At 39.5% G+C, this 12,882-nt stretch overlaps 1 protein-coding gene across 1 annotated transcript in view; it reads left to right on the top strand.

The window, feature by feature from the left end:
* LOC101478971 (1-phosphatidylinositol 4,5-bisphosphate phosphodiesterase beta-1) overlaps positions 1-12,882 on the top strand; it is a 37,809-nt gene that overhangs the window by 5,122 nt on the left and 19,805 nt on the right. Inside the window, exons 3-11 of the mRNA XM_004553507.5 lie at positions 1,493-1,561; positions 5,681-5,821; positions 5,916-5,995; positions 6,302-6,355; positions 6,989-7,064; positions 7,515-7,615; positions 9,056-9,219; positions 10,957-11,103; positions 12,190-12,347. Of these exons, the coding sequence (XP_004553564.1) occupies positions 1,493-1,561; positions 5,681-5,821; positions 5,916-5,995; positions 6,302-6,355; positions 6,989-7,064; positions 7,515-7,615; positions 9,056-9,219; positions 10,957-11,103; positions 12,190-12,347 (990 nt within the window). The remainder of the gene's footprint in view (positions 1-1,492; positions 1,562-5,680; positions 5,822-5,915; positions 5,996-6,301; positions 6,356-6,988; positions 7,065-7,514; positions 7,616-9,055; positions 9,220-10,956; positions 11,104-12,189; positions 12,348-12,882) is intronic.

Raw genomic sequence — 12,882 nt, 5'->3', positions numbered from 1 at the left:
TTGTTTTTTTAAATTAATTTTCCATTTTAAGTTTGATTAAATGTTGTCTGAATCATTTTTTGTGCACCTGTGAAGCAATTTTATTATTTTTTTATACACAAAAATATAACCAATACAGTCTAGCTGTTAGTCTGATCTGTTTTTGCTATGCTATGTTATGTTTTGCTATAAGATGCTAAATATCTTGCTTCCACATAATCTTGTCTGTGACCTTTATCTACTACAGAAACTGCATACATATTTACAACATTCAGGTTCACTGTGCTAACAATAACCAGTTATGTTTTTGGAATGCAGAGAAAAAGATATACTAAATGCTGCAGTTGGAGATCATAGCAGAGCCAAAATGATTCCCACCATGTGTAATGATTTTACAGTTTTCTTACCTTTGAAATGGTTGCTTTGAAGTTTGTGACCACTCACAGCCAGTTCCTGTCTTCAAATGATAGTTACACTGACTTGGTCAGATATCAGTCTGAGTTAGCTTACAGTTAAATAGCAACAGGTTGGTAATTACATGCAAACTTTTTGTGATAATATGATGATTTATTGTGATAAAGCAGTGAAAATAGCAACTCTGTTGCCATCTACATACAGAGAAATTTGCATTAAACAGAAAAGTACAGTAAATACTTACATTCAAAGTCAGTCAAATCAGAACCACATAGATTTGAAACAAATATTAATAAAGGCCTCCACAAATAATGAGGTAGTTGCTGCAAGATGGTGATTTAACTGCAGAATGGCATAAACACTCAGCATTCCAGCTTTTATTTCAGGATATAACCAAAATACAGCTAGTTTGTCAACCAGCTGAGTCGAGTCAGCTGCTGCAAAGACATGAACAGCAGACAAGTTGCACTCAGCAGCACAGACTGATTCAGATTGGTTGCAACACATTGGCAAACTGTCAGTGTTCATAAATTAGACATCAATTACTTGCAAAGCCTCCCCAACCTGTTTGAGAGTGAGTCAGTCTGAGTTGGACCGTGATTATTTGGAGACAGATTGCTTCCCATCAGGTGACTTGTGCAATCGCCTTGCGATCATAAGTGGCCACCCAGACGTTCAAAAACCCAGGGGTTAGCTTTGTCACCTGAAAGTATGAAAATACATGAGAAGCACAAACTGTGTGCTATTCAGGAATTAGCTGTTTTTATTTTTTTACACACAATTCCAAGAATGTTGAAATTTTTTTTTTTTTTTTTTAGCTTTGTTAATCAAGAGGCTTGCCAATGTTAAGGTTATGTATTCATACACAAGAACTGTAGAGATACAATGTATAGTCAAAGGCTGGGTGGATACCTTTAAAAGGTATGAAAAATGCAAGCATATAAGACAGCATACCATTGCACACACATACATACATGCACACTTTCTTTCCAGGTCGGCTTAAATCCTTAACAGGAAACAGCAGGAGGCCTTTAGCTCCCAGATAACAGCTGACTGCGTGAGTGTGTGTGTGCTCTATGTGTGGGTGTGTTTTCATTAGGACACAGAGCTGTTGGACCTGACCCTGGTAAAAGATGTCAGAACAGGCAGAAGCACGAAAACACCCAAGGTACTGTCATCTCTCTGCTTATATTCACCTCTACTTGACTCTGCACGTGTGAAATGTATGCTGTGTCCTTCCTGCATTGCAATTTTCAATCCTCCTACTGCATCTCTGTATGTAGCCAGTGACCTCTCACCTAACAGTTGCTCCTCTTATGCAGCAGAATGTGATGTTTTATTCATGAAATTTTTAATATTTGACTTAACGTTTGCATTACTTTTTGTAGCTGACATTACGGCATTCGTGCTTTAATAATAAGTTGATGTTTTTTATTGCCTCTTTTTTCTTTCTGTACTACCATGAAGTACTTTAGATTTTATTTCTGTTACCTACTGTCGTTTATGTTATATTTATTGCTTTGCTTCCTACTTCAATAGAAGACTTGTGCTTTGCTTTCATAAATAGCAAAGCATCTGATGTATTTTGTTCGAGGGCAGCCATAATATTTGCCTGACTGGGTTTCTTAATGATTTTAATCCTTGATTGTTACTGTGACTGCCTCATAAGTCTCTAATAATCTCCTCCCTCTGGTCCTCCTCTACCCCTGCTTTTACTTTGTCATCCTGAAAATGATGTGCCACCATGTGAGGAGGGAATTTAACGGAATAATCACAAGATTGAACATTAAACCGAAGCAACAAAAGGAAAACGCAAAAACATTTAACAAACCGAACCCCTGGAAAACCTTTTTTTAAAAATCAGTGATTTCACATCTTTCCTCAATAAGTACGCAAAAGGAGACATGGCTGGTGTGCCATCACCTCGTGGCATACACACACTGGGCAGATCACCTGCCATCAGGGCTAAGAGACAGACAACCATTCACAATTACTTTGAAGCCTACAAGCAATGTTGATTCAGTTAACCTAAAATGCATGTAGTGGGGTGCCAGAATACCCAGAGAGAACCCACACAGGCACACAGAAAAGCACCAGTCTGGTTGATGGATTTGAACCCAGGACCTCTTTGCCATCAGGCAACAAACTTCTTTAAGGAAATGTGAATGATGTGCTGTAAATCACTGGTAGACATGTAAACTCAACTTTCCTGAAATCTACACATGCGGCAGCACTATTTAAGCATAACGTTTAACCCATCAGACCATGGTACTAACAGAATGCAAGACTATACTGATCTCCCAAACTGGCCTCTCATTTCTTACATTTTGCTTCCAAGGCACCAGACTTTTTAGTACTTTTTAAAATGGTCTTGAGCAATAATTCTCCAGCTATTGACTGGTGTACATAGTGTATCCGTAAAATATTTGAGGAAAGTGAACAAATGGAGGGCAAAAGAAAAAACGTCAGGTCAAAAACCTATTTACAACAGATAAACAGTATCTGAAAGTATTGTCCTTAAGAAATTAAAATAAAAATGTAGAAGACTTGACACCTGACAGTTGATTGGTTCCCCAAAGTCTCATAGAAATAGTATTAATTGAAGGGTGGCTGTCAAGAAAAAACCAAAGAAAGGAACCAGGAGAAAAGTCTGAGATGTGCCAAATTACACAAACCAAATTTGAAATGTCTGTGAAGGTTCTCAGTCACCCAGGTCATGGTAGTCTAAGGAGCATGGAAAGAAAAGTGTCTGGACTTCTTTAAGTTTCCTTGAAGATGTTTCACCTCTCATCAGAGAAGCTTCTTCAGTTCTAAGAGTAACTGGTGGAGAGTCCCAGATTTTAAGCCCTATGGGAGTTTCCCCAAGAGGATCATGGAACCAGTGGAGAATCCATCATGTCCTGGGACTGCATTTCAGTCACAAACCAGACAGTAGCATCTAAAAAGCATCTGGCAGCAGTGTTCACAAACACACTTTCAGTCTTAGACAGAAAAACATACAACATAACACTATCAGTAAGATGGCATATAGTAGGAATGGCCTCTCCAGAGCCCGCACCTCAACATTATTGAAACACCGTGTATCATCTTGACTGGAACAAGAGGAATCTCCCTCAAGAAGCCCGGAGAACTATTCCTGAAGACTACTTGAAAGCTTGCCTAGGAGAATTCAGGCTGCGCTGAAGAATAGAGGTTGCTGTGTATACCCAGTGTTGGCTTTCAGCCTTGTTAGAATTGTACAGACTCTGATTTTCCCTTATATACTGTATTTCCATATACAGAGAGTGCAGAATTATTAGGCAAGTTGTATTTTTCAGGAATAATTTTATTATTGAACAACAACCATGTTCTCAATGAACCCAAAAAACTCATTAATATCAAAGCTGAATGTTTTTGGAAGTAGTTTTTAGTTTGTTTTTAGTTTTAGCTATTTTAGGGGGATATCTGTGTGTGCAGGTGACTATTACTGTGCATAATTATTAGGCAACAAAAAACAAATATATACCCATTTCAATTCTTTATTTTTACCAGTAACACCAATATAACATCTCCACATTCACAAATATACATTTCTGACATTCAAAAACAAAACAAAAACAAATCAGCGACCAATATAGCCACCTTTCTTTGCAAGGACACTCAAAAGCCTGCCATCCATGGATTCTGTCAGTGTTTTGATCTGTTCACCATCAACATTGCGTGCAGCAGCAACCACAGCCTCCCAGACACTGTTCAGAGAGGTGTACTGTTTTCCCTCCTTGTAAATCTCACATTTGATGATGGACCACAGGTTCTCAATGGGGTTCAGATCAGGTGAACAAGGAGGCCATGTCATTAGTTTTTCTTCTTTTATACCCTTTCTTGCCAGCCACGCTGTGGAGTACTTGGACGCGTGTGATGGAGCATTGTCCTGCATGAAAATCATGTTTTTCTTCAAGGATGCAGACTTCTTCCTGTACCACTGCTTGAAGAAGGTGTCTTCCAGAAACTGGCAGTAGGACTGGGAGTTGAGCTTGACTCCATCCTCAACCCGAAAAGGCCCCACAAGCTCATCTTTGATGATACCAGCCCAAACCAGTACTCCACCTCCACCTTGCTGGCGTCTGAGTCGGACTGGAGCTCTCTGCCCTTTACCAATCCAGCCACGGGCCCATCCATCTGGCCCATCAAGACTCACTCTCATTTCATCAGTCCATAAAACCTTAGAAAAACCAGTCTTGAGATATTTCTTGGCCCAGTCTTGACGTTTCAGCTTGTGTGTCTTGTTCAGTGGTGGTCGTCTTTCAGCCTTTCTTACCTTGGCCATGTCTCTGAGTATTGCACACCTTGTGCTTTTGGGCACTCCAGTGATGTTGCAGCTCTGAAATATGGCCAAACTGGTGGCAAGTGGCATCTTGGCAGCTGCACGCTTGACTTTTCTCAGTTCATGGGCAGTTATTTTGCGCCTTGGTTTTTCCACACGCTTCTTGCGACCCTGTTGACTATTTTGAATGAAACGCTTGATTGTTCGATGATCACGCTTCAGAAGCTTTGCAATTTTGAGACTGCTGCATCCCTCTGCAAGATATCTCACTATTTTTGACTTTTCTGAGCCTGTCAAGTCCTTCTTTTGACCCATTTTGCCAAAGGAAAGGACGTTGCCTAATAATTATGCACACCTGATATAGGGTGTTGATGTCATTAGACCACACCCCTTCTCATTACAGAGATGCACATCACCTAATATGCTTAATTGGTAGTAGGCTTTCGAGCCTATAAAGCTTGGAGTAAGACAACATGCATGAAGAGGATGATGTGGACAAAATACTCATTTGCCTAATAATTCTGCACTCCCTGTATATTTGCACAAGTTTCAATGAGTCGCTGTGCCTATTTCCCATTTTACTAGAAAATAAAAAAATAAGTGGAAACTCAAGACTTGCATGAGCGATGATGAGACCCTCTTCAGTCAGAAAAACTGGAGAAAATGTGGAGCCCCTCTTGAGGAAGGTGACAAACATTAAATAATTTTTATTTCCTTACTTTCCACAAAAACATCTTTCTCTGTTTGATCGCCTGATTTACTATCAAGTTCAGCCTGCACTCTCTTTACACATATAACACACTGTATGTTGCAAACAACATGTCACACTGGGTAAAAATAGATGCAAATAAACTGCCTCAAATGGTCTCAGCCGTCCCCGCATCCCTCCAGGTCCCCTCACTTTCATCCGTCTCCTCTCTACAGTGCATGCCTCCCTCGTGGCTCTGATTCCACTGACAGCTTTCACTCTGTGTCATCCAATAGGAGGCTAAGCTGCGGGAGCTGCTCGATGTGGGAAACCTGGTTGGTAGGCTGGAGAACCGCATGGTTACCGTGGTTACGGCTTCAGACCTTGTAAACGTCAACCAGCTTAACTTCATCGCTTCGCAGGAGGACGAAGCCAAGGTGCTGAGCTCATTAAAGCGACCGTGACCATGACTAATTGTGATGATAATGATGATGCAGTGTGTGACTGTTTTTGTGTTTCGTTTTTTTGTAGGTGTGGTGTGAGGAACTGTTTTCTCTGTCTTCCAACCTGCTGAGCCACAATCTCAACCGAGACCAGAGTCTGCTGAAAGCGTGAGTACGCACACATTCATCACTGCACGCACTTGTTTGTTTTATTAAACAGTATATGGCTTAAAGGGAAGCACAGATGTGGATTTGTTTAGTTTGGAGGTTAATAAAAAAAATACTGAGTCTTTTGTGATAAACTTAATCATCCCTGCTGCTTCCTGACACCTTTTTGAAACCTATTTTCTGCACATCTTTTAATCTTAATGGTTTTACAAAATGCTTCATTCACACACACCATTGACCCATTTGCCCGACCACTTTTGCTACTTCACCCTTTGAAACTGACACCCTCTAATTTTTCTGCTTCAGGTACATCAAGTTAACTCTTCAGCCGAATGCAGAGGGGAGAATTCCTGTCAAGAAGTGAGTTCCCGATGATTATTAGGTCCCCAAGCCTCACTCAGTGGTTTTACCCAAGCATTTGCTTTGAGGCACATGTTACAGTATATGGTTGGGAACGTGAGGAATTAGCCTGAAGAAATCTTCAGAGACACGCACAAACTTTAACTTTGCTCTTTCCTGTCCCTTGCTTCCAAAAATAAACTTAATTCCATGTGCACTTGGGGAAGCAAAAACAGGGACAGGATTCATGAAGGTGCTTAATTCAGCACTGACCTGGTAATCAACCACTGCCAGAGCATGAGATGGATAATACAGTTATGACAGGAAGCTGTATTTTAGAAGCAAACTGAGAGCCGAATTAAGGTCAGCTGATATCTAAGAAGCCGAGGGAGTAGAGTTTTAAGAAAGCCCGCACGGTTTGACAGTTTGCACAGTCGAAGCTTTGGGCTCAAGTGAAGAGGGTGAGATTTGCCAAAGTGAAATTGCGTACACGGGGAATAGTTGCATTTCAAGAACCGTTATGGAGGATTAGCACCGTAAATGTCGGCCCATTAGTTGGAGAGAAGAATATGTAGAGGTTCTTACGGAAAGTAAAAAAATGAGTTTTGGGTTGGTGGAATGATCATAATATTGTTGCACCACTGTCTGTTTCAGTATTGTTCGACTGTTTTCATCGGACAGAAAAAGAGTCGAGAATGCCCTGGAGAGCTGCAAACTGCCCTATGGACGGGTAAATACTTCAGTTAGTTTGGATTATTATAGGTGGCAGGGAATGAAAGACACACATGAAAAGCTGTTCTCTTTTCATGGATAACTACATATTAGACTCACAAAGTATTTAGTTTTTTTCTCTCTTTTTCTCTTTATTCTTTCTTCTCAGTTTTCTGTTTTCTGTTGAAGCTTTTGTCTGTTGGTTTTGTCCAGAATGACTCATAGTGCATGGATGGGTGAAATAAGCTCAGATATCTGGGTCATCAAGTTTTCAAGCAGCCACTTCCAATTCAAAACAAAGTGGTGTTGATTTTACATGAATCACACATTGAATATTCCTGTGAGCACAGAAAGATTGTTTTTGAAGAAGACATGTTGGAGGAAAAGTTGCATTTTAAAAAGGGTTTTGAACTATATTTTGCAGTTGGCATTATCAATAATTAATGCCCATGTTCTTTGTATTTGACAGGGTGACAGCATCAAACTGGAAGACTTAACACTTGAAGTTTACCGGAACTTCTTGGATAGTCTGTGCCCTCGTCCTGAGCTTGGGAACATCTTCAAACTGCAGTAAGTAAACAGAAAATAACTTGAGCTGGAGCTCTTGCTGCAGCTACTGACCTCTACTCTGCTAAAAGATGTATTAAAGATGAAGAAGCTACTCTACAAAATGAAAAGTTGTTATTTGCTTCAGGCCAATTTTTTTGATATCAGAAAAATCGTGATTCATCGCCTGTCCCACTTGTACAGACAGACAGGGATTGAACAAACTGGTTGATCTTTAGCTTTGCAGCAGTAATCATATTCTTAAAACTAATCTATCCCCTCTTCCAACGATGTTATGCAACTGGACCAGTTTGTTAGAAGTAATTAGCTTTCTGAAGCCGATCTAAATCCTGATCCTGGAGTTTTTTTTAATGTAATTGTGTCCCTAGAACCAGAAAGGTGTCTAAATCTAAATCTATTTGTATTAATTACTTGAACAACAAGACAATACGTCACAATTTCTTTTTATTTCAAGTTGATATGCAGTTGGAAATATATGATGATTAAGACCTCATTAAGACCAGTCAACAACCCCCTGGCGACCACTGATCACTAGGAAAATAAATGTCTATTCTGCAAAATAGACATTCTACCTTTTTCTCTCTGAGCTACAGTGAAACTGCAAACATCTATGCAAACTACTTGTAGCCTAGTAATGACCACAGCAATCACAAGGAGCTTTTCAGTGCTTCATCATATACCTCTTTACTACCAGTTTGTTATGCACGAGACTGTCAGGAACCTCCAGCAACCACTCGCTTACTAGTCACAGAATACACACTTTTCCCGCATGACTGGTGGTTGCTAGATAAGTGCCAACAGGTCTCTAGGTCTGTGTGACTGAGACCTGAACCACTGTGAGATGGGCCCAATCTGAAATTTCACATCGTATCTTCACACTTAGAATGACAACTTGATATTTTAAAAAAAAGAAGCGTATCATCTAGTTGTTCTCAAATATTATCACAGGGCATTTCTGCATCGAAGAAACTGGAATCAATAAAGGATGATAATAATAAAATAATTTAAATGTTTAGCTATAATTTTTGTAGTACTTGTACTACACTTGTACTTGTAGTAGTAATTCTCTGTATCTGTTTTTTTTTTCTAGCATTGGAAAGCAGTAGATAAATCTGTACAATGTGAAAACTGGCAGATTTATGCAGCATACCACTTGTACATTTGTTCTAGTGGTTTCTCATCACACATAAAAACATGTTGACGTATTCCAGTTTCTACAAACGTTCTAAACCCTTGCAAATTGATTTAACTTAATTGATTTAATCAATTGATAAAACCAATACAATAGCACTATTCCCATTTTAAAAACTGTTTTTCAAGAGTATGAGGTTAAGCAGTACTCCAGCAGTGGTTCCACAAAAATACCCAAACAGCATACAAATTTCTGAGAAGGTTTATCCTCTAATGCTCTGACTTTCAACCTGACTCTTCTCTGCTCTGCAGAGGAGCCAATGATAGGATGCTGTCAGTCGATCAGATGACAGAGTTCATCAACAATAAGCAGAGAGACCCAAGGCTCAATGAAATCCTCTACCCACCTCTTCGTCCTGCACAGACGCACACTGCGATGGAGAGGTATCAACATGACCAGACACAACTAAAGCAAGGTACACACTTAGACAAGCAGATTTTGCTGGAGGTTTTATGTGTTTGTTTGTTGTTGTTGTTTTGTTTTTTTTTACTTTAACCTCCTAGGACCTGGTGTCCACATATGTGGACATCACATTTTGGGTTATTTAGACCAAAATACTCAATTTTGCTCTACAAGAGCCTGATATCCACTTACGAGGACATTATACTGCTACTGTTCTATCAAAATTTTAAACAAATATCCTCATATGTGGCTCTTATTTTTCATAAAAACGAAAATAAGGTAAAAAAAAAATCTGGTAATTCTTTCTTTTTACATTCATCGGGCCCCAATATGCTCAAATATCAAAGAGAAATTAAAAATGCATGCTATGGAAGAGTTCGGGTCTTAGGAGGTTAAAAATAAAAACCCACACAAGTTGATCCAAAAATACCTTTCTAACCCACCTATATACTTACTCTGTAATTTGTGTAGATCCTACTAGAAGAAATTTAGGTGTCTACTTTGCATCAAACATAAACTACAGATTGTTTTTCACCCATAAGATAACAGTGCTGCTATCTAAGAAATAAAATGATTATGTTCGTATTATATTATATTTCCTTATCAGAAATTAAAAATTCATTATAGAGGAGGGTTGAGAAATTAAAAAGGAAAAACCTGAAGCTTTATTCTAGGATGGTGACAAGTCACTAAAGGGGTTTAATGAGTATGACAATGATGCTATGACGCTAACATTTAGCACACACACACACACACACACACACACATTCTTACAGAAGTTCACACATATACATACAATGCCTTGTCTTAGAACCATGTGGGCGTGGCTTTGTTCTGATGTTTTTTGTGTGAACTGTCTCTCAATAAAAAGGCAGCAAGGGAGGTCAGATGTGAGGCCACTTGATTACAGTAAACTCATTGTCTTGTTGGCGAAACCAGTTTGAGATGATTAGAGCTTTGTGAGCTATCAGAAGATGGACACATTGTGGTCATAAAGGGATGGACATGTTCAGCAACAAAACTCGTCTGGCATTTAAATGTTGATAACTTAGTAGTAACGGGATTAAAGTGTGCCAAGAAAATATCCCAGACGCAATTACACCACCGACAGCAGCTGTTGATACAAAGCAGGATGATTCCATCTTTTAATGTTTGTTTTTTTTCCAAACCCAATCATCGGAATATTACAGTAGAAATTGAGACTTCCCAGACCTGGCAAAGTTTTTCCAATATTCTGTTGTCCACTTTTGGTGAGCCTGTATGAACTGTAGCATCCTTTCCTGTTTTTTTGATGTGGTGTGGTTTTCTGTTGCAGTAGCCAATGTGCTTCAAGGTTCAACATGTTGTGCATTCAGAGATGTACCATAGTTGTATCGAGCTGTTATTTGAGTTCTGCTGTTTTCCTTTCAGCTCAAAGCAGTCTGGTCATTCTCCTTTGACCTCTGGCATGTACAAAGCATTTTTTTTTCATAGAGGGCTGACGCTCACTGGCTATTTTCTCCTTTTCTGTCTGTAAATACTAGAGATGGTTGTGTGGGAAAAAAGAGTAGCAGCTTCTGAAATACCAGCCTGTGTGCCACCAAACTCTACGGCACTTTCAAATTCACTTTCGCAACTTCATTAGATTGTCTTGATCACGCCTAAATGAAGTAAGAGTCAAAGTGACCAGTTTTTATTGTCCTGAACTGATTTTTGTTGGAATAGGGTTCTCACTTTTTGTCTTTTGTGTTTGTGTGAACAATATTTTTAGGCAAGATCTCCCTCCAGGCGTTCTCCAGTTATCTGTCTAGTGATGAGAATGGAGTCATTCCACCAGAAAAGCTGGATCAGTCTGAAGACATGAGCTTCCCGATATCTCACTATTTCATCAACTCATCGCATAATACCTACCTGACAGGTACGCATGCACAAGTCCTAAAAGCTCAGCAATAAATCCATTACTTTCCATCACCGGTCTGATCCAAATACATTCTCTTTGATAGGCATTGGCAACTTCTTGGGAGAGAACAAATGAGTTGATTTAAATGTGTGAGCGTGAAGAAAATAAAATATTTGTCTGTTCAATTAACAACTGATGCAAACAGGAGAAAAGGTGAATTACCAAACTTTTTTATTAGTTGCGACTCAAATACGTCCAAAGTCTTCTTCAAGTTGACAGTTTAATTCTGCCAACAAAGCAGTGTATCGGGGGAACACACAGCTCTACTAAGAGAGCCATTATAGTTTTTCAGAGTGACACTGAGCTAAACAACATCCCAGAAAAATACCTCTGCTAAACAAAAAGTATGCATTTGCAGCAACAAAAGCACTTTAATGGCATGTAAATGAGCCAAATGCAGATCTCATCCAGATTTTTCCAAATAGGCTGAGCATTAATGAAGACATAAAGGATATGGGACACAAAACGACTTAACACGCACATAACATTTTTCAGTTTCATCAAAATTATGCACAGACCTGAGGCCTGTTGCACCTGAGTCTAAAACGAGATGGCCTAAAAAGAGAGCTTGGAATCGTGGCCTGGTGGGATTCAAGTGTCTCCTGCTTCTTCTGCTTCTATAAGCATGCAAACTCCCTGCTTGTCCAACAGTTAGAAAAAATATTTGACGGAACTGGTTATCTATTACACAAGGAGACAAGGTGTGACACTAATAATCCATGCATTCTTTCACATCTTGGCTTATGTGACTATTCATACGATAAATGGACGAACAACCTTCGGGATCACATCCTAAGGGGCAATCCTGCTATGTTTTAAATACCTGGGACTCTTCATGAGTTGTTTTAGAACCAAAGAAGACTCTTGGATGAGAGATGAAACATTCTAACAAAGCAAAAAGAAGTAATTTCCTTCTTTTCAAGTCCTCAAGTCTACCATGACCTCAGTGACTGAGAGCCTACACAGACTTACTTCCAGGAAGTAGCTTTGTATTTAAATCTATAGCCTTGTTTTGCATCATTTGTTCTTGTCCTTGTGTTTCAGCGGGCCAGCTGGCCGGGAGCTCCTCAGTAGAAATGTACAGGCAAGTTCTGTTGGCCGGGTGCCGCTGTGTGGAATTGGATGTGTGGAAAGGACGGACTGCTGAGGAGGAACCTGTCATCACTCATGGATTCACCATGACTTCAGAAATCTCCTTTAAGGTGTGTCTAAGTGGGAATTAAATCATGCAAGTTAAGAGTGCACATTTAGGAAGCCATTTAAGCAAATGTTTGGTACAATTTTGTGTTTTCTCTCCAGAAGGTTCGTCTTAATCCTCTTGGTTGTTTGGTCTATATGCTCTTCTTTTCTCTCTTTGCTTCCCAGTCACCCAAAGCGGTCATAGCAGATGGCTGCCCCTCCCTCAAGCAGTTTCTGCTGGACATCTTCCTGTTTAAAGGATTTTTTTTTCTCCACACTCTCGCCAAGCATTTGCTCATAGGGCAGTTATTGGGGTTTTTTGTGTATAATGTTGTAACGTGTACAATAATTGTCTCGGTGCTGTTGAAATATAAATATAAATAGATTTGGATTAAACCTTCTGAATTTGATTGCTCACATTGTTTTTGTGGCTGAATGAAAATGCCAAGCCATCTGCAATGATTCTGGACTGTTTAAGAGCTAATTGCAACCTCTTAGTCATCTGGCTTAGATCTTCTGCTTGTTAAAGAGGCCAACTTGTGTTTGTTTTGAATGGTC

This window comes from Maylandia zebra, linkage group LG13 (genome assembly GCF_041146795.1).
Source record: "Maylandia zebra isolate NMK-2024a linkage group LG13, Mzebra_GT3a, whole genome shotgun sequence".
Taxonomy (NCBI): domain Eukaryota; kingdom Metazoa; phylum Chordata; class Actinopteri; order Cichliformes; family Cichlidae; genus Maylandia; species Maylandia zebra.
Note: the sequence above shows the minus strand (reverse complement) of the source record. Positions and strands in the feature narration are given on the sequence as shown.